Below are 22,449 nucleotides of genomic sequence, written 5' to 3'. Positions count from 1 at the left end.
ACTACCTTCCACGAGAGTTCACTTCTGCCAATATCAGCGGTCTACATTCCACCCCAGGCGGGAGTGAAGAAGGCGCTTGATGAACTATACACTGCAACAAATAACAGTGAAACAGAACACCCGGAGGCCTTGTTCATCGTGACCGGCGACTTCAACCAGGACAACCTCAAGAGTGTACTGCCAAAATTCCACCAACACATCTCCTGTCCCACCAGGGTACGCCAACATTCTTGACCACTACTGATGGAGAGACTGGAACTACCAAACGGAGCTGCGACATTTACAAATCAAAAACTTCCTCTGCAAGAAGGTGACGAAGTACCCTAGGGCCCCGAGAGACAATGCTGGAGGAACTACAGTACGGAGAAAGGAAATTGTGGGGCCATATAGAGATGACTTTTAAAAAGGGTGTAAACACCACTAGACAGAGCAAGACAGAAATGGGAAGACAAACTCGGGACGGAAGTAGGGTGGGGACTCTGGAGCGCAGCACTAAGTAGGGTCAGCTCCACCTCCTCCTATGCTACAAAGAACAAAGAAAAGTACAGCACAGGAACAGGCCCTTCGGCCCTCCAAGCCCGTGCCGACCATGCTGCCCGACTAAACTACAATCTTCTACACTTCCTGGGTCCGTATCCCTCTATTCCCATCCTATTCATGTATTTGTCAAGATGCCCCTTAAATGTCACTATCGTCCCTGCTTCCACCACCTCCTCCGGTAGCGAGTTCCAGGCACCCACTACCCTCTGCGTAAAAAACTTGCCTCGTACATCTACTCTAAACCTTGCCCCTCTCACCTTAAACCTATGCCCCCTAGTAATTGACCCCTCTACCCTGGGGAAAAGCTTCTGACTATCCACTCTGTCTATGCCCCTCATAATTTTGTATACCTCTATCAGGTCTCCCCTCAACCTCCTTCGTTCCAGTGAGAACAAACCGAGTTTATTCAACCGCTCCTCATAGCTAATGCCCTCCATACCAGGCAACATTCTGGTAAATCTCTTCTGCACCCTCTCTAAAGCCTCCACATCCTTCTGGTAGTGTGGCAACCAGAATTGAACACTATACTCCAAGTGTGGCCTAACTAAGGTTCTATACAGCTGCAACATGACTTGCCAATTCTTATACTCAATGCCCCGGCCAATGAAGGCAAGCATGCCGTATGCCTTGACTACCTTCTCCACCTGTGTTGCCCCTTTCAATGACCTGTGGACCTGTACTCCTAGATCTCTTTGACTTTCAATACTCTCTATACTCTATACTAGGCTAAGTCTCATACAGTTTAAAGTAATGCACAGAGCGCACCTAACCAGAACCCAAATGAGTAGGTTCTCCCCACAGGTGGAGGACAAGTGTGAACGGTGACAGGGACAGCCGGCCAACCACACCCAGACTTGTCAGGTTCTGTCAGCCTTCTCCGAGGCAATGTCCACGTCTGTTGGGGTGAGGGTGGAGCCTTACCCGAAAGTGGCAAGTCTTCGGGGTATCGGACCAGCCAGAACTTCATATGGGGAAGAGGGCTGATGCCCTTGCTTTCGCTTCCCTAATCACCTGCCGGACAATCCTGCTCGGCTGGCGATCAGCAACACCACCCACAGCTGCAGACTGGCTGGAAAACCTGTCGGAATTTCTCCACCTGGAGAAGATCAAGTTCACCTTCTGAGGGTTGGACGAGGGCTTCCACAAAGCGTGGGAGCCATTCGTCAGCCTGTTCCAGGACCTGTTCAAAGCCAATACGGACAGGGGGGTGGGGGTGGGTGGGGGTGGGGGGGGCGGGGGGGAGACCAATAGGAACCAACAGGACCATACAAACCAGACAGGAAGGGGGGGGGGGGCGTGTAACATGGGAGGAAGCCAGGTAAATACCAGGAGGGTACCCAGGGAAAGATCGAAGAGGGGGCCAGAGGGTCCCTCCACAAAGCCATAGGAACAAAAACAGGATGACAGATAGATTATAACATCTATGGCGGAAGAAGGGGCCTAAAATGGAGCCCGAACAACAGAACGGGGGGTGTGCGGGGTACAGGTGGGGGGAGTGCCTAAGAAAGAAAAACATGCAAATTGTAAATAATAACCGTTGCAATGATCTTCTGCATAGTGTACAAATGGAAAATTCAATAAAAATATTATTTTAAAAATGAACGATCTCGGGCTCGCCACCTCCCGCTCATATTCAGTGAGACTCACTCGGAGACTGATTGCTCTAACCATGTAGGTCTCATGTGGATCATAACAGCATGGCAGTAACTGCCAACTGTACATAGTTCAAGACGATTAATCAAGTGTTCATATTTAGTGGGCGGCACGTGGCGCAGTGGTTAGCACTGGGACTGCGGTGCTGAGGACCCGGGTTCGAACCCCGGCCCTGGGCCACTGTTCGTGTGGATTTTGCACATTCTCCCCGTGTCTGGCGTGGGTTTCACCCCCACAACCCAAAGATGTGCTGGTTAGGAGGATTGGCCGCGCTAAATTGCTCCTTACAAGAACAAAGAACAAAGAAAAGTACAGCACAGGAACAGGCCCTTCGGCCCTCCAAGCCTGGCCGACCATGCTGCCCGACTAAACTACAATCTTCTACACTTCCGGGGTCCGTTAATTGGGGGAAAAAAATAATTGGATACTCTAAATTTATATTTTAAAAAAGTGTTTGTATTTAAACATACAAGTCTCAAGCTTTCATCAATGAGACACCAAATGAACCCATAACGTAACAGTAAGTGCTGAGGGAGTGGTGCACTGTCAGACGATTGGTGCCAAGGAAGCGCCACATTTTTGGAGTGTCAGTAATCAGGAAGTGCCATTAGGTCAGAGGGTCAGTGCTGAAGGACACTGGACTTCTTTAAAAATGTATTTTTACGGGATATGGGCTTCACTGGCCAGGCCAGCATTTGTTGCCATCCCTAATTACCCTTGAGATGGTGGTGGTGAACCTCCTTCTTGAACCACTGCAGTCCATGTGGTGTAGGTACACCCACTGTGCTCTTAAGGAGAGAGCACCAGGATTTTGACACAATGACAGTGAAGGAACGGCGATATATTTCCAAATCAGGATGGTAAATGACTTAGAGGGGAACTTCCAGTTGGTGATGTTCCAATGTATCTGCTGCCCTTGTCCTTCTAGACTCTCCAGTCAGACCTGTGAAGGAAACCTCTGATTGAAAGACTGCAAGCAGTAGGCAGGCCTGTAAAAGTTTAATTCTCTGTTTGAATGGGTGGGAAAAGCTCAGTCTGATATCTCTCCTCAGAATCCTAAACGATCCTGAAAGCCGGGCCCTTTTGCCTCTCTCTAAACCACAGCCGGAAACCCTGCACAAAGACCTGACAAGCAGCTGAAAGGAAGAGTGGATGGTGAACCTTCTGTAAACTCTCAGGTAGAGAATTCTAATACTATCTCAGTCAGACTGAGAGTTAATCTGGTGGAAGCCTTTATAAGTGAAGATGACTCTCCAGAGGAATTCCTGCAACACGCGAGGTCTAATTGAAGGCAGATTATACAAGATCAAACTAACCAATAGTTTTCAACACCTCTCATTCTGCGAAGATCACTGTCTACAAAGACTGCTACCTCAGCAGCAAAGATTTTCATCTTCCTGTTTAATCCCCATTATTTTGATCCTCCCCCACTGTGTATCTGTCTTGTGTGTATGTGGCTAGAGGGTGGGACGGTGTTAGGGGAGTAATTAGATTAGCAGATCGTTGTTGTATTATCACCATTGCATGTTTAACTCTTCGTTTGTTGTAAATAAACAGTTATTTTGTGTTTTAGTTACAAATCTGGTGCCTATAAGTCATTGGAGCAGTTGAGGATCAATGACCTCAAGAAAATATACAAATTATTGGTTAATTCTCTTATATTGGGACTCCAGGGTCTGTGGGGCTGGAATTGACTGTGCACTCACCCAAGGTGTCATAACAACTGAGAGATGTGTCACACTGTCAGCAGGTCAGTGCTGAGGAAGCACCATACCATTTTAGGTTCAGCACTGAGAGAGTGCCACACTGTCTGATGGTTAGTACTGAAGGAGTATAGCGCTGTCAAAGACGTATTAAACCTCTTTGGGCATGTTACAACAAAACAGGAAGTTTGATTCTCTAAGATAGAACTCTTGTGAACTTCAGAAACTTTTAATAAAATTCCATATAGGAGACTTCCAAACAAAGGTTTCAGGCTGAATGTTAGTGGATGGTGACATCTGGAGCAGAGAAGGAGCCATTGTGCTTTATTTGTACATTGCCTTTGTGGATCTTTCTGCATCTGGCCCCCTATGGAAATTCACCCATGATATTGTAAGACTAGGATATGATGACATACCTCCAGCATACATGAAGAACAGTCCCAGGAATGTTGAAATGAGTAGGATCAGAATGAGGCAGAGGATTCCGGCCAGAAACCCTACAATTCAACAAGAATAAGAATTGGATGGTCAATATTATCCCTGATAGATGGTCTGTTCACGCAGGACTCATAGAATCATGGAATTTACAGTGCGGAAGGAGGCCATTCGGCCCATTGAGTCTGTACCGGCCCTTGGAAAGAGCACCCTGCTTAAGCCCACGCCTCCGCCTTATCCACTGTCTCTGAGATATCATTGCTGCTTATTTTACTCAATGTCAAACAAGCAGCAATGATACCTCAGAGACAGTGAGGGGCTGTGAGAGGTGGTAATGAAGTGAGAACTAACAACCTTCCAACATTGGGACGAGGGTACAGCTGGTATTTCTTTCTGGAATTATTAAATCACATTGCGTCAATAGCACAAAGAAATCTAGGAACATTTCTGACACAAACAGCAGATATTCAGCCCATTGTGCCTGCGTTGGTTAATTAAGAGCTGGTTTACGATCCCAGACCAGACCCCAACAGTGGCTAGGATATTTGAATAGAATCCCCAATATTTTATTTAAATTTTGTAAGACTGTGAGGAAAGGATACCTCGCCCCCAGAATGGTTTCACACAAAATAGGGATATGGTAAATTAAAACAAACTTTATTACTAACACAGTATTAAAAGGTCTTCAACATCACACCAGAAAATAATTTATATTATACTGCTCAATACAGTGAATTAAAGTAAAAGTGGAATTGCCATAGTCTCAAATCACCATAGGCTGCTTTCCCCTTTGAGGGGGAGAGCTAACTGGTGGTGATTTAACCCGAGGGTCACCACACCTCAGGTGAGGGGCAAGGTTGAGAAGGCTGAGCCTTCATGAATAACCTCAACTGGTAATGGAATTGAACCCACACTGTTGGCCTCTCTCTGCATCACGAACCAGCTCTCCAGCCAACAGAGCTAAACCGTACAATGCCCAATATCCTTAATCGCGATATTTATTCCTACTTAAACAACAACAAAAACCATCTCAGTTCTTAATCCACTGTTAACTATCAATGGCACATAAGAATACTTGCTTTGCAGAGATTTTCTTTGAGAAAGAGAGATCATTTGGCACTTCTTTAAGGGCAAGATCTGACTCCTGTCAGATCCATGCAGAAACTCTAGCGATATGACTTCAGAAGCTGTTTCTCAGCTTGTGTCAGTCCTCCCTTGTTCTCAGACAGGTCTTCACTGCTTTAAAGACTGTTATTCTCTTTTGAACTGATCTGCAGAGAGCAAACCTTTTTAAAATAAATTTCGAGTATCCAATTATTTTTTGTCCAATTAAGGGGAAATTTAGTGTGGCCAATCCACCTACCCTGCACATATTTTGGGTTGTGGGTGTGATACCCATGCAGACAGGGGGAGAATGTGCAAACTCCATACGGACAGTGAGCTGGGGCTGGGATCGAACCTGGGACTTCGTCATGCAGGGAGCAAACCTGACTTGTGGTCACAGTTTCATCCTGAACTGAACAAACCTGCTTTTCTGACAAAATGCCTGATACCTTAGCTTCATCCAGTAACTACATCACCTCGCCAAGCTGAAATCGAATTAACTCCACAAGGAATTCCCTTAATCAAAACAAAATTCCATTAGCCCAAGCTTTTTATGATACTTTAATTGCACTCCTGGCTCCCAAAATATACTTGACTTTCAAACTAGGATTTCTTTTCAAGCATGACTGCAGCAGTCAAACACACTATAATGTTTAATTCTTACTGCACCAAATATCTATAATACACATCGACAATTCCTACATTCATCACACCTCCCCCTTTAAAAAATGAACCAGCAATATAAAAAGATGGCTTCATTTTTACAAAGCCTTTTAACTTCAAACACTTCTCATCATTAAACACAACTAATACTCCATAAGATACTTATCATATTATAGAATTTACAGTGCAGAAGGAGGCCATTCAGCCCATTGAGTCTGCACGGCCCTTGGAAAGAGCACCTTACTTAACCCCACACCTCCACCCTATCCTCGTAACCCAGTCACCCCACCTAACCTTTTTGGACATTAAGGGCATTTTATCATGGCCAATTCACCTAACCTGCACAGCTTTGGACTGTGGGAGGAAACCGGAGTGCCCGGAGGAAACCCACGCAGGCATGGGGAGAACGTGCAGACTCTGCACAGACAGTGACCCAAGCCAGGAATCGAACCTGGGACCCTGGCACTGTGAAGCAACAGTGCTAATCACTGTGCTACTGTCAGACGTTTTAGTTGCTGTGATATGATAGTCTCCCCTTCCTTGGAGAAAAAAAAATAATTAGGTGAAAACAAAATTTCAAGAAACTCAAACATACACATGATTTCCCCCCCCCCCCGCTTTTTTTCCCCAGTTTTTTTTTTGTTTGGACGAGAAAGAAAGAAAAAGTCACAGAAACAAATGCCCTTCATTAACAATATCCAAAAGTTTCTGTAAGCTCGCCCCTCTTTTCGTAAAACAGTCTGACAGTTGATAGCTACTGTTGACCCATTTAATTTTTGTTATTTCCCCTCTGTCCAACATCTGCTTCAAACTTGCGATGTCTATCCGTAACCTCTTTTCATTGACACTTTTTGTAGAGTGCACATTTTCCCACAGGGATTTATTGTCAATGTGACAGTCAATAGGTATATTACCCAAATACCTAATCCCAAAATTTCTGTCAATATCTGACTTAAATGCACCGGAAGCCTGACTTCCAACCCTGAATTCTTTCCTCAAACCAGAGATTACAATAGCTTCAAAATCACTAGTCCCACCCCACAATAAATCATCGACATGCATCATAAAGATGCCAGAAAGATTTCCTTTATAGTGCCAGAAAAACATTGCAGGATCTGCTTTCAACTGGCAACAGCCTAACTTTAACAAAACTGACCTTACCGAAAAGTACCAGACTCTAGATGCATCATTTAATCCATATACACATATGTTCATCTTCCAGAGTACCCCTTCTGTGTTAGCTGCTTCTTTAGGACGGAGAAAAATGTCTCTCTGGAGCTGATGCCCCTGTAAAAAGGCAGCTTTTATATCTATAGATTTGCGTTCCCATGCCTTTGTGGCTAATAGAGCCAAGAGGATCTTTAAAATAACCTTTCCTGCCATAGGTGAATCTACCCTTAAATCCTGATCATCTAAGTTTTCTTCAAATCCCCTTGCCACAAGCCTGGCCTTTGCCTTATAAGTTCCAACCGTATGAACCTTTTCCATCTGTGGGATAGAGCTCTTTGTCCCCTATCCGGTACTTCCGTGTATACCCCAAATTCACTCCAACTATGCAATTCTTGCTGTTTAGGATCTTTTTCATCGAATTTATTGGAAGCCACCAAAATCTCACGTGCATGTGGGCTTCTACTCCTATTAGTATTTATAGTCTTACTCATGTTCCGATAAACTACGTCCCCTCTCCCGCCTGGTATCTTGTTCTGTACTGCTTGATCTTTCCCTTCTGCTGTGGGATGTCCTTTCAATAGTTCTCGACCTTTTCCTGTGGACCTGGTCACTAACCGATGTACTATCTGAGCTGGCACTGCGTTTCTGTGCGCTCCATTTTTGAACTTCGTTTTCCCAATCCATTGTCTTGACCCCTTCCCCTGAATGCTGTACATTCAACCAATGTTTATACTTTCCAGTGGCCTTTCCCGCTTTACTAATAACAGTTGCATTCTTCCATTGACTAGACCCTTCAGGCAAGTATGTCACTTCTGTACCAACTTTTGGCAGTTGCCCTTTCGGAAAAATGGCCTGTTCTAATTCATCAGAAGTGTTGTGTTCCTCTACAGAAACCCTGTCTATATCAGTTAACTGGTCCCCATAGTTCTGTAACACATGCGTACCAGATGACTCAGGTTCCTCGTCATGTCTGTCTACTCTGTCTAAATTTGAAAATTTGTAATCTGTACCCATTATCCTTGATGAATGTACCCGAACAGTTTGATTACCATGTTGCAAAATAATTGTTTTGCCATCTATGCCTATGATCTTCCCTGGGCCTTTCCATTCATTAGAGTTGTCTCTCATTATAGTATACCATGCCTCCTTGCTGAAAAACGCCATCTGATGGCCGTACATTATGTCTTAAAGCTCTGCGAATTCTTTCAGAGACTTCTGCTGCCAAACAAGCTTTTCTACTGCTATGTAATGCATTTAAATGTTCAGCAAAACCTGAGCTAATTGTAGTCCCCTCCCAAGCTGGAGGCTGGTCATCCAAGGGCTGTGTTAGCACAGGGCTAAATCGCTGGCTTTGAAAGCAGACCAAGGCAGGCCAGCAGCACGGTTCAATTCCCATACCAGCCTCCCCGAACAGGCGCCGTAATGTGGCGACTAGGAGCTTTTCACAGTAACTTCATTTGAAGCCTACTTGTGACAATAAGCGATTTTCATCTTCAAAATGGACGGAATTTTAGGATTTCTACCAAACACTAATTGATAAGGACTATTGCCCCCAACCATCTGCAATGAATTCTTTGCATGTACCACCCATGCTAAAGCTGAATTTAGCCTGAAATTTGGTCGATCTGCAAAAATTTTCCGAAACATGTCATCGATGACAGCATGAAAGAACATAGAACATTACAGCGCAGTACAGGCCCTTCGGCCCTCGATGTTGCGCCGCCCTGTGAAACCACTCTAAAGCCCATCTACACTATTCCCTTATCGTCCATATGTCTATACAATGACCATTTAAATGCCCTTAATGTTGGCGAGTCCACTATTGTTGCAGGCAGGGCATTCCACGCCCTTACTACTCTCTGAGTAAAGAACCTACCTCTGACATCTGTCTTGTATCTATCTCCCCTCAATTTAAAGCTATGTCCCCTCGTGCTAGACATCACCATCCAAGGAAAAAGGCTCTCACTGTCCACCCTATCCAATCCTCTGATCATCTTGTATGCCTCAATTAAGTCACCACTTAACCTTCTTCTCTCTAACGAAAACAGCCTCAAGTCCCTCAGCCTTTCCTCATAAGATCTTCCCTCCATACCAGGCAACATTCTGGTAAATCTCCTCTGCATCCTTTCCAATGGTTCCACATCCTTCCATCGCTCCAAAGCCTCCACGTCCTTCCTATAATGCGGTGACCAGAATTGCACGCAATACTCCAAATGCGGCCGCACCAGAATTTTGTACAGCTGCAACATGACCTCATAGCTCCGAAACTCAATCCCTCTACCAATAAAAGCTAACACACCGTACGCCTTCTTAACAACCCTCTCAACCTGGGTGGCAACTTTCAGGGATCTATTTACATGGACATCGAGATCTCTCTGCTCATCCACACTGCCAAGAATCTTACCATTAGCCCAGTACTCTGACTTCCTGTTATTCCTTCCAAAATGAATCACCTCACACTTTTCTGCATTAAACTCCATTTGCCACCTCTCAGCCCAGCGCTGCAGCTTATCTATGTCCCTCTGTAACTTGTAACATCCTTCCGCACTGTCCACAACTCCACCGACTTTAGTGTCATCTGCAAATTTACTCACCCATTCGTCTATGCCCTCCTCCAGGTTATTTATGAAAATGACAAACAGCAGTGGCCCCAAAACAGATCCTTGTGGTACACCACTAGTAACTGGACTCCAGTCTGAACATTTCCCATCAACCACCACCCTTTGTCTTCTTCCAGCTAGCCAATTTCTGATCCAAACTGCTAAATCACCCTGAATCCCATGCCTCCGTATTTTCTACAGTAGCCTACCGTGGGGAACCTTATCAAACGCTTTACTGAAATCCATATACACCACATCAACTGCTTTACCCTCATCCACCTGTTTGGTCACCTTCTCAAAGAACTCAATAAGGTTTGTGAGGCACGACCTACTCTTCACAAAACCGTGTTGACTATCTCTAATCAAATTATTCCTTTCCAGAGGATTATACATCCTATTTCTTATAAACCTTTCCAAGATTTTGCCCACAACAGAAGTAAGGCTCACTGGTCTATAGTTACCGGGGTTGTCTCTACTCCCCTTCTTAAACAAGGGGACAACATTTGCTATCCTCCAGTCTTCTGGCACTATTCCTGTAGACAAAGATGACTTAAAGATCAAAGCCAAAGGCTCAGCAATTTCCTCCCTAGCTTCCCAGAGAATCCTAGGATAAATCCCATCCGGCCCAGGGGACTTATCTATTTTCACACTTTCCAGAATTGCTAACACCTCCTCCTTGTGAACCTCAAGCCCTTCTAGTCTAGTAGCCTGAATCTCAGTATCCTCCTCGACAACATTGTCTTTTTTCTGTGTGAATACTGACGAAAAATTTTCATTTAGCACCTCTCCTATCTCCTCGGACTCCAAGCACAACTTCCAACTACTGTCATTGACTGGCCCTACTCTTACCCTAGTCATTCATTTGTTCCTGACATATCTATAGAAAGCTTTAGGGTTATCCTTAATCCTACCTGCCAAAGACTTCTCATGTCCCCTCCTGGCTCTTCTTAGCTCTCTCTTTAAATCCTTCCTAGCTAACTTGTAGCTCTCGAGCGCCCTATCTGAACCTTCATGTCTCATCTTTAGGGCAGCACGGTAGGCTTGTGGATAGCACAATTGCTTCACAGCTCCAGGGTCCCAGGTTCGATTCCGGCTTGGGTCACTGTCTGTGCGGAGTCTGCACGTCCTCCCCGCGTGCGCGTGGGTTTCCTCCGGGTGCTCCGGTTTCCTCCCACAGTCCAAAGATGTGCAGGTTAGGTGAGTTGGCCATGATAAATTGCCCTTAGTGTCCAAAATTGCCCTTAGTGTTGGGTGGGGTTACTGGGTTGTGGGGATAGGGTGGAGGTGTTGACTTTGGGTAGGGTGCTCTTTCCAAGAGCCGGTGCAGACTGATGGGCCGAATGGCCTCCTTCTGCACTGTAAATTCTATGATTCTATGATCTTTACATAAGCCTCCTTCTTCCTCTTGACAAGTGTTTCGACTGCTTTAGTAAACCACGGTTCCCTCGCTCGACCACTTCCTCCCTGCCTGACAGCTACATAGTTATCAAGGACACGCAGTAGCTGTTCCTTGAACAAGCTCCACATTTCCATTGTGCCCATCCCCTGCAGTTTTCCTCTCCATCCGATGCATCCTAAGTCTTGCCTCATCGCATCATAATTGCCTTTCCCCAGATATAACTCTTGCCCTGCGGTATATACCTATCCCTTTCCATCACTAAAGTAAACGTAATCGAATTATGGTCACTATCACCAAAGTGCTCACCTACCTCCAAATCTAACACCTGTCCTGGTTCATACCCAGTACCAAATCCAATATGGCCTCGCCTCTCGTTGGCCTATCTAGATACTGTGTCAGAAAGCCCTCCTGCACACATTGGACAAAAACGGACCCATCTAAAGTACTCGAACTATAGTGTTTCCAGTCAATATTTGGAAAGTTAAAATCCCCCATAACAACTACCCTGTTGCTTTCGCTCCTGTCCAGAATCATCTTTGCAATCCTTTCCTCTACATCTCTGGAACTTTTCGGAGGCCTATAAAAAACCCCTAACAAGGTGACCTCTCCTTTCCTGTTTCTAACCTCAGCCCATACTACCTCAGTAGACGAGTCCTCATCAAACATCCTTTCTGCCACCGTAATAATGTCCTTGACTAACAATGCCACCCCTCCCCCTCTTTTACCACCTTCCCTGGGCTTACTGAAATATCTAAACCCCGGCACCTGCAACAACCATTTCTGTCCATGCTCTATCCATGTCTCCAAAATGGCCACAACATCGAAGTCCCAGGTACCAACCGATGCCGCAAGTTCACCCACCTTATTCCGGATGCTCCTGGCATTGAAGAAGACACACTTTAAACCACCTTCCTGCCTGCCAGTACACTCCTGTAATTTTGAAACCTTACTCATGACCTCACTACTCTCAACCTCCTGTATACTGGAGCTACAATTCAGGTTCTCAAGCCCCTGCTGAGCTAGTTTAAACCCTCCCGAAGAGAATTAGCAAATTTCCCCAGCAGGATATTGGTACCCCTCTGGTCCAGGTGTAGACCATCCCGTTTGTAGAGGTCCCACCGACCCCAGAATGAGCCCCAATTATCCAAAAATCTGAAAACCTCCCTCCTGCACCATCCCAGTAGCCACATGTTCAACTCCTCTCTCTCCCTATTCCTCGTCTCGCTCTCACGTGGCACGGGTAACAACCCAGAGATAATAACTCTGTTTGTCCTCGATCTAAGTTCCCACCCTTGCTCCCTGAATTCCTGCCTTACATCCCTATCCCTTTTCCTACCTATGTCGTTGGTACCTATGTGGACCACGACTTGGGGCTGCTCCCCCTCCCCCTTAAGGATCCCGAAAACACGATCTGAGACATCACGCACCCTGGCACCTGGGAGGCAACACACCAACCGTGAGTCTCTCTTGTTCCCACAGAATCTCCTATCTATCCCCCTAACTATGGAGTCTCCAATAACTAATGCTCTACTCCTCTCCTCCCTTCCCTTCTGAGCAACAGGGACACCCACAGACCTGTGAAGAGACCTTCACAGACACCATTACTAAATGGGCTTTCTGCAGCCTTATTCATAACTCTGATATTCACGTTTTCACACAGATACCTAAACTCATCATTAGCAAATTCTCCCCAATTGTCCGTAAGGAATTTTGCCGGTGGACCCATTCCTGTCCCTATCCATTTTTCCACGATTTGATCCAGAATTACTCTCTTTTCTTTACTTCGTACAATCATTGATTGACTAAATCTGGTTGCTAAATCTAAAAAATGCAAAATAAATTTATTATTTGCTTTATCCCCGATCTTAAGGTCCATGGCCACAATGTTGTTAAAATCCTTGGCCAAAGGTAGGGTTACTATCGGTCGTGCTGGTGTCCTTATGTACTTCCTACAAACTTCACAGATATCACTAACCTGTTCTATCAGTTTAGTATAGTCGTCATCCCTTACCCCTGCATCCTTTAATAAATTTTTCAGCCTCCGAGGAGACGGATGTGCAAATTGCCTATGCAGTTTTAATACCACAAGCTTTTTATCAGCTAAAGTCCCATTTTCAACTGCCATTAACACATCCTTAACCACTCTGCTTGAAATATTATTTGTCAGTAATGGAATACAATAGTGTCCCGACTGTGTAAATTGTAAGTCCACCATCTTTCCAAAAACTGTTGCCTTATCCTGTTCCATATCCAGTTTCATGTGTGCTTTCTTCATCGACGGTCTGCTCAGAAGCAAAGGTATCTCATTTGATACAACATCCGTGCTAATGAAATGATTCACTCCGGCAATATTGCAAGGGATCACCACTCTTTTCAGCGACTTCAGAGTATTATCATCCCCAAACCTGAAACTTGTGGAACTTTCAAATTCCTTAACCTTGTTACGATTTTCAGCATTCAAGGAGTCCAGATAACATTTTAACCAGTCAATTCCACACACAGTAGATGTGCAGCCACTGTCCAATACAGCACGATTGAAGGATTCTGCAACCAACACCCTCATTACCGGCGTAAAACTGTTTGTCAGTAGGACAATGCCTTCTTTCTGGTCACTATCTTTTTCCTCTTCTGACTCTTCCGTGTCATGTGTCGCTTCAAACACTCTATCATAACGAGTTGGACAGTTGAAAGCATATGGTATTGAGAGTCACATCAAAAACATCGATTTATCATGCCCCGTGCATTTCTGGGGTTCATCTTCCTATTGTAGGTTCTAACTGGGTTTCTGTCTTCATAATTTCCTTGTCTCGGTCTCCTTCTATAATCTTGAGCCCTGTTCGTAGCCATACGATTTTGCCATCCTGTTAGTAGTGTATCTTCCATATTCTGCCTTATTGCAGGCTGACCTATTTGGGTCATCAGAGCCATCGGAATCGAATGTTTCCCCAGAAACTTTTGTAAAGCTTTTGTCATCTGTTCGAATAAGGTATCCTTATCAGTAAACTGAACTCCTGTCAAAACCAGGAGCCTATCCATGTTGCTCACTCTGGCACAGTCAAGTAATTTAAAGGCCAACACAGACTGTGGAAATTCCAGGTTGTGTTTCTGCAGCCTTTCATATAGTCTGCTAAATTCCATTATATAGTCTTTATTTTTAAAATGGAGGTATCCTCCATTTTCCGGAACTTATCAAAATCCTACCATGCTTCATTCGCACTTAACAAGTCATCTTTCTTATAAATCTTATCCATATAATGTAATAAAGTCTCCAGACCTTCTTCTGAGTCTAACTCTTCCAATTCCAGCTCAGAAAGCACTTTGTTTCGGATTTTACTGCCATATGGTAGAGAAAGAGCCAATGCCATACCTTGTTTTCTCTTTCCCAAAGCAGTTACCTTAGTCCACATAGCTACTGCACTTCTCCATTGGTCGTACAATTCCCTTTCAGAAAATAAGGGAGGATAGTCATATCCGGCCATCTTTATCCTCGGTTCAGCCATATATCCCTTTTTTTCTTTTCTCACTCACTCCTTGGTTTGATCTGGAAAAGTTGTATCTTTCAACCCTTCACATTTACACAGCAACCATCCTCTGCTACCAATTGTTAGACATTTTAGTTACCGTTGTATGGCATGGGTGTTAGACGTTTTAGTTGCTGTGATATGAAGAGTCTAAAGTTCTGTTCCTTTTTCACCAACACACATTTATTTCATTCCAACAGACTTTTCACAAAACTCTAACTACACATCACCTGATAGAGGCCACCTGAAGCCCCTTTACATATCAGTGTCAATTAATGGATACTTAACATAAATGAGACAACTAATTGCAATGTCTCTTAACCCATTACTTAACAGCTACCGCGCATTACATTTTAAACATGCAAACTTAAACATGAGTATAGTCTTTTTCAGTCTTTCCTTTGCAACTTTGAATGTTCTAATCTTCTCACATTCCAAAGTTGTGACAAAGTATCGGCAATTACATTTTTTCTTCCTGTTACATGTATAAATTTTAAGTTAAACGGTTGTAACAATAAACTCCACCTGAACAGTCTTGCATTTCAATCCTTAAACTTTTCTGTTATAAACAGCACGAGACCTACGGGGTTGGAGCAATCAGTGTCCCCGTGAGTCTCGCCAAATACAAGCTCCCCCGATAAAAGGGTGGGGAGGCCAAGATCATTCATGATTGAGAGGTGTATAAAGACGGCCAGGTATGGAACCAACACGGCAGACCCAGCCGGGATCTAATGCATATTGTAAATATAATTACTTTACAATAAATCAAGTTTTCTTTTTACCAACTTGGTTCGGACTCATTGTGGCCTACTAAACTGGCAACGAGGATACATCTGGATTACGCTGCGATACCGTTGAATGAACCACTTCCGTTCCTCTGCTGGACTAAGTTTTGAGAATTTTATTTTTAAAATATGCCTTTGTTCGGAAGATTGCACGTGTTCGACTCAGGTTTAGAGGGTTGGACACAGTACGCAGAAACATGCGTTACTTTTTCCAGGCGACCACTATCACAGATGATGATCGACAGACAGTACTATTGCTGGCTGCCTGTGGGGCTCATACTTATGAAGTGATAAATAGTCTTACATATCCTGCAGCTCTGGACACGAAAACTTTTGAGCAATTGATAACCCGAGTGGCACAACACTTCAAACCTAACCTTTGTTCTTTTCCATAATGATGTTAAATCTACCTATATTATGCCACTATCTCCAAAATGGTCCCTCACGGCTACTTCATCCATTTGCCCAGCTTCATTTCCAAAGACTAAATATAGAACTTTGCCCCCTTTTTTTGGACTTATTATATGCTGTTATTGGTCTGACTGACAAAGTTTTCTCGAAGTTCCACAGGCAACAACCAAGCATTAGGCCTTTAACAATGCGAAACCTAAACTCCGATGTGCTTTAAAAAAAAATGCACGACTCATGGAATGTAAAAGCTGATGAGCTGCAACACCTAGTTGAGAGGCATGATCTGTTTTTACAATGTACTCAACGAATTCTGACAGCCCAGAAGGAAAAAACTGTTTCCCCGTTTTACTGGTTTTTCTCCTTCTGGAAGTGAAAGGGTTAAGATAAAGTTGTATTTGCTGCAGACTGGTTTGCAGGTGTGAGCATTAGAGGGAAGGGTTTCAAGGTCTCAGAAATTGCTCCCACATAAACATCTGGAATACCACCATTGATCAAAGCAGAACTTGGAAGAGGAAGCAAGTGTGAGCATTTGGGAATCTGCCATCTGTGGTATAAAGATTCCAATACCTATTGCAGCAAAAGGCAGATAAAGTCAAACAATTAGCTCCTTCAGCTCCACAATGTTTTCTGAAGATAGTAGATGCCATAAGCTGCATATGTACAATTACTTTCGCGCTAACATTTTCACATGTAATATTCAAAAATTAAACTCATTAATCACTATCCTACTTATGAATTTGACGTTTGTCAAAACCCCAAAAAAGACAAGTTCTTTCACTTCAAAGTAAACATCAATTTAAAGTCAATTTGTACTGTTAACAAATGAATGTGAAGCATTCATTCTTATAAATAATGATGGTTCTGCTATTTAAAGAGTTGCTTTACTTCACATTTAGTGTTGCCATTCTCTTTTACCTTTTAATTGCTATCTTCGTCCTCATACATGTTCTGACTGGTCACAGTCTGATACATGTTCTGACTGGTCACAGTCTGATACATGTTCTGACTGGTCACAGTCTGATACATGTTCTGACTGGTCACAGTCTTATACATGCTCTGACTGTACACAGTCTGGGCAGCACCACAGCACAGTGGTAAGCACTGTGGCTTCACAGCTCCAGTGTCCCAGGTTCAATTCCCGGCTTGGGTCACTGTCTGTGCGGAGTCTGCACGTTCTCCCCGTGTCTACGTGGGTTTCCTCCGGTGCTCCGGTTTCCTCCCACAAGTCCCGAATACGTGCTGTTGGGTGAATTGGACATTCTGAATTCTCCCTTCATGTACCCGAACAGACACCGGAATGTGGTGATGAGGGGCTTTTCACAGTAACTTCATTGCAATGTTAATGTAAGCCTACTTGTGACAATAAATATAATTAATATATATGTTCTGACTGTACACAGTCTGATACATGTTCTGACTGGTCACAGTCAGATACATGTTCTGACTGGTCACAGTCTGATAGATGTTCTGACTGGTTACAGTCTGATACATGTTCTGACTGGTCACAGTCTGATAGATGTTCTGACTGGTTACAGTCTGATACATGTTCTGACTGGTCACAGTCACATACATGTTCTGACTGGTCACCGTCTGATACATGTTCTGACTTGTCACAGTCTGATACATGTTCTGACTGTTCACAGTCTGATACATGTTCTGACTGGTCACAGTCTGATACATGTTCTGACTGGTCATAGTCTGATACATGTTCTGACTGTTCACAGTCTGATAGATGTTCTGACTGTTCACAGTCTGATACATGTTCTGACTGGTCATAGTCTGATACATGTTCTGACTGTTCACAGTCTGATAGATGTTCTGACTGTTCACAGTCTGATACATGTTCTGACTGGTCACAGTCTGATACATGTTCTGACTGGTCATAGTCTGATACATATTCTGACTGTTCACAGTCTGGGCAGCACCACAGCACAGTGGTAAGCACTGTGGCTTCACAGCTCCAGGGTCCCAGGTTCGATTCCCGGCTTGGGTCACTGTCTGTGCGGAGTCTGCACGTTCTCCCCATGTCTGCGTGGGTTTCCTCCGGTGCTCCGGTTTCCTCCCACAAGTCCCGAATACGTGCTGTTAGGTGAATTGGACATTGTCAGATTGTTCACAGTCAGATACACGTTCTGACTGTTCACATTCTGATACACGTTTTGACTGGTCACAATCTGATACATGCTCTTACTTTTCGCAATCTGATACATGTTCTGACTGGTTACAGTCTGATACATATTCTGACTGGTTACAGTCTGATACATGTTCTGACTGCTCACAGTCAGATACAAATTCTGACTGGTCACAGACTGATACATGCTCTTACTTTTCACAGTCAGATACATGTTCTGACTGTTCACATTCTGATACACGTTTTGACTGGTCACAATCTGATACATGCTCTTACTTTTCGCAATCTGATACATGTTCTGACTGGTTACAGTCTGTACATATTCTGACTGGTTACAGTCTGATACATGTTCTGACTGGTCACAGTCTGATACAAATTCTGACTGGTCACAGACTGATACATGCTCTTACTTTTCGCAATCTGATACATGTTCTGACTGGTTACAGTCGATACATGTTCTGACTGGTTACAGTCTGATACATGTTCTGACTGGTCACAGTCTGATAGATGTTCTGACTGGTTACAGTCTGATACATGTTCTGACTGGTTACAGTCTGATACATGTTCTGACTGGTTACAGTCTGATACATGTTCTGACTGGTTACAGTCTGATAGATGTTCTGACTGGTTACAGTCTGATACATGTTCTGACTGGTTACAGTCTGATACATGTTCTGACTGGTCACAGTCTGATACATGTTCTGACTGGTTACAGTCTGATACATGTTCTGACTGGTTACAGTCTGATACATGTTCTGACTGGTTACAGTCTGATACATGTTCTGACTGTTCACAGTCTGATACATGTTCTGACTGGTCACAGTCTGATACATGTTCTGACTGGTTACAGTCTGATAGATGTTCTGACTGGTTACAGTCTGATACATGTTCTGACTGTTCACAGTCTGATACATGTTCTGACTGGTCACAGTCTGATACATGTTCTGACTGGTTACAGTCTGATACATGTTCTGACTGTTCACAGTCTGATACACATTTTGACTGGTCACAGTCTGATACATGTTCTGACTGGTTACAGTCTGATACATGTTCTGACTGGTTACAGTCTGATACATGTTCTGACTGGTTACAGTCTGATAGATGTTCTGACTGGTTACAGTCTGATACATGTTCTGACTGGTTACAGTCTGATACATGTTCTGACTGGTTACAGTCGGATACATGTTCTGACTGGTTACAGTCTGATACATGTTCTGACTGTTCACAGTCTGATACACGTTTTGACTGGTCACAGACTGATACATGTTCTGACTGGTCACAATCTGATACATGCTCTTACTTTTCGCAATCTGATACATGTTCTGACTGGTCACAGTCTGATACATGTTCTGACTGGTTACAGTCTGATACATGTTCTGACTGGTTACAGTCTGATAGATGTTCTGACTGGTTACAGTCTGATTCATGTTCTGACTGGTTACAGTCTGATACATGTTCTGACTGTTCACAGTCTGATACATGTTTTGACTGGTCACAATCTGATACATGCTCTTACTTTTCGCAATCTGATACATGTTCTGACTGGTTACAGTCTGATACATGTTCTGACTGGTTACAGTCTGATACATGTTCTGACTGGTTACAGTCTGATACATGTTCTGACTGTTCACAGTCTGATACATGTTCTGACTGGTCACAGTCCGATACATGTTCTGACTGGTCACAATCTGATACACGTTTTGACTGGTCACAGTTTGATACATGTTCTGACTGGTCACAGTCACATACATGTTCTGACTGGTCACAGTCTGATACATGTTCTGAATGGTCATAGTCTGATACATGTTCTGACTTGTCACAGTCAGATACATGTTCTGACTGGTCACAGTCTGATACATGTTCTCACTGGTCACAGTCAGATACATGTTCTGACTGGTCACAGTCTGATACATGTTCTGACTGGTCACAGTCTGATACATGTTCTGACTGGTCACAGTCAGATACGTGTTCTGACTGGTCACAGTCAGATACATGTTCTGACTGGTCACAGTCTGATACTTGCTCTGACTGGTCACAGTCTGATACTTGCTCTGTCTGGTCACAGTCTGATACATGCTCTGACTGGTCACAGTCTGATACATGTTCTGACTGTACACAATCTGATACATGTTCTGACTAGTCGCAGTCTGATACCTGATACATGCTCTGACTGGTCAGGTTTATACATGTTCTGACTGTACAGTCTGATACACACTCTGACTGTTCGCAGTCTGATACATGCTCTGACTGGTCACAGTCTGATACATGTTCTGACTGTTCGCAATCTGATATATACTCTGACTGTTCGCAATCTGATGCATACTCTGACTTTGCAGTCTGATACGTACTCTGACTGTACACAGTCTAATACACACTCTGACTGTTCGCAGTCTGATACGCGCTCTGACTGTTCGCAGTCTGATACATGCTCTGACTGTACCCAGTCTGATACACACTCTGACTGTTCGCAGTCTGATACACACTCTGACTGTACACAGTCTAATACACACTCTGACTGTTCGCAGTCTGATACACACTCTGACTGTACCCAGTCTGATACACACTCTGACTGTTCGCAATCTGGTACACACTCTGACTGTACACAGTCTGATACACACTCTGACTGTTCGCAGTCTGATACACACTCTGACTGTTCGCAGTCTGATACACACTCTGACTGTACACAGTCTGATACACACTCTGACTGTTCGCAATCTGACGCATACTCTGACTGTACCCAGTCTGATACACACTCTGACTGTTCGCAGTCTGGTACACACTCTGACTGTACACAGTCTGATACACACTCTGACTGTTCGCAGTCTGATACACACTCTGACTGTTCGCAGTCTGATACACACTCTGACTGTACACAGTCTGATACACACTCTGACTGTTCGCAATCTGACGCATACTCTGACTGTACCCAGTCTGATACACACTCTGACTGTTCGCAGTCTGGTACACACTCTGACTGTACACAGTCTAATACACACTCTGACTGTTCGCAGTCTGATACACACTCTGACTGTACACAGTCTGATACGCACTCTGACTGTACACAGTCTGATACACACTCTGACTGTTCGCAATCTGATGCATACTCTGACTGTACACAGTCTGATACGCACTCTGACTGTACACAGTCTGATACACACTCTGACTGTTCGCAATCTGATGCATACTCTGACTGTACCCAGTCTGATACACACTCTGACTGTACACAGTCTGATACACACTCTGACTGTTCGCAGTCTGATACACACTCTGACTGTTCGCAGTCTGATACACACTCTGACTGTTCGCAGTCTGATACACACTCTGACTGTACCCAGTCTGATACACACTCTGACTGTACACAGTCTGATACACACTCTGACTGTACACAGTCTGATATGCACTCTGACTGTACACAGTCTGATACACACTCTGACTGTTCGCAGTCTGATACACACTCTGACTGTTCGCAGTCCGACTATATCCACTAGTGTAGTCAAAGGGAAGGTGTGGGTGGTTCATGTAGGCATATTGGCTTTTGTTGAGTGACTGAGTCTGTATTTTGCATGAGTCTCTGCTAAAGAGAACACTGTCAAAGTAGCAGTGAAGAACTGAGGCAGTTGTGATATTGGATAGAGTGAAAAAAGATAAGTTGGAGGTTACTTAAAGATTGACAGTAAAAAGCAGAAATGTTCCTCAGTCTAAATGCTGACCTAGTCAGTGGCATCCACATCCCATGGAGAAATAATACATCTTTTTTAATCCTCCAATCATCCTTAGAGATGGCATTAGTGCCAGAGGAATGAGGAATACAAATGGTATCCCTCTGTTTAAAAAAAGGAGAGGGCATTCACCTGACTGTTCCGAGACCTGTTTGTGGCCAACACTTAAATAAATAAGTAGCCAGTAGCCAGGGAGAAATAGCCAGGACAAGACAGAAAGAGGAAAGCGAGGGAGGACACGGGGCAGCAGTGAGGAAGTGGGGGGGGGGGGGAGAGGGGGAAGGGGAGAGAACAAAAATGGGGAGCCAGAAGTGGGAATAGATAAGAAAATAAAACGTGGGGGTGGGGGGGGAGCACAGGGGAAAACAACAGTGGCAGCAACCACAACACGGCGGGTGGACGCAAAGAAAACAGAAGGGGAAACCAGCAATGGCCCAGTTAGATAATCGGTAAATAGGAATGAATAGAAGAGAGGCCCCTCCCGCCCGGGTATATTTCCTAGAGCCGATGTGTTATTGTTTTGCAAGGTATATACCTGTATCCATAACTTGGACAAAACCGTATTTTAAAACAATTATTTAAAAAATGGAGGGCGTCAGGGGAGGGGGCGTCAGG

General features: G+C 44.1%; 1 protein-coding gene across 3 annotated transcripts in view; it reads right to left on the bottom strand.

The window, feature by feature from the left end:
• The window catches only part of LOC140398710 (bone morphogenetic protein receptor type-2-like), a 111,780-nt gene that overhangs the window by 51,389 nt on the left and 37,942 nt on the right, over nucleotides 1-22,449 (bottom strand). For 2 of the 3 annotated variants that reach the window (XM_072487728.1, XM_072487731.1), the window contains one exon: nucleotides 4,313-4,393. The exons of the other annotated variant lie outside the window; for it this stretch is intronic. In XM_072487728.1, coding sequence (XP_072343829.1) covers nucleotides 4,313-4,393 — 81 coding nt within the window. The remainder of the gene's footprint in view (nucleotides 1-4,312; nucleotides 4,394-22,449) is intronic. 3 annotated transcript variants of the gene reach the window in all.

The sequence above is a fragment of the Scyliorhinus torazame genome, chromosome 21, assembly GCF_047496885.1.
Source record: "Scyliorhinus torazame isolate Kashiwa2021f chromosome 21, sScyTor2.1, whole genome shotgun sequence".
Lineage (NCBI taxonomy): Eukaryota > Metazoa > Chordata > Chondrichthyes > Carcharhiniformes > Scyliorhinidae > Scyliorhinus > Scyliorhinus torazame.
This window is presented reverse-complemented; position numbering and strand designations above follow the sequence as displayed.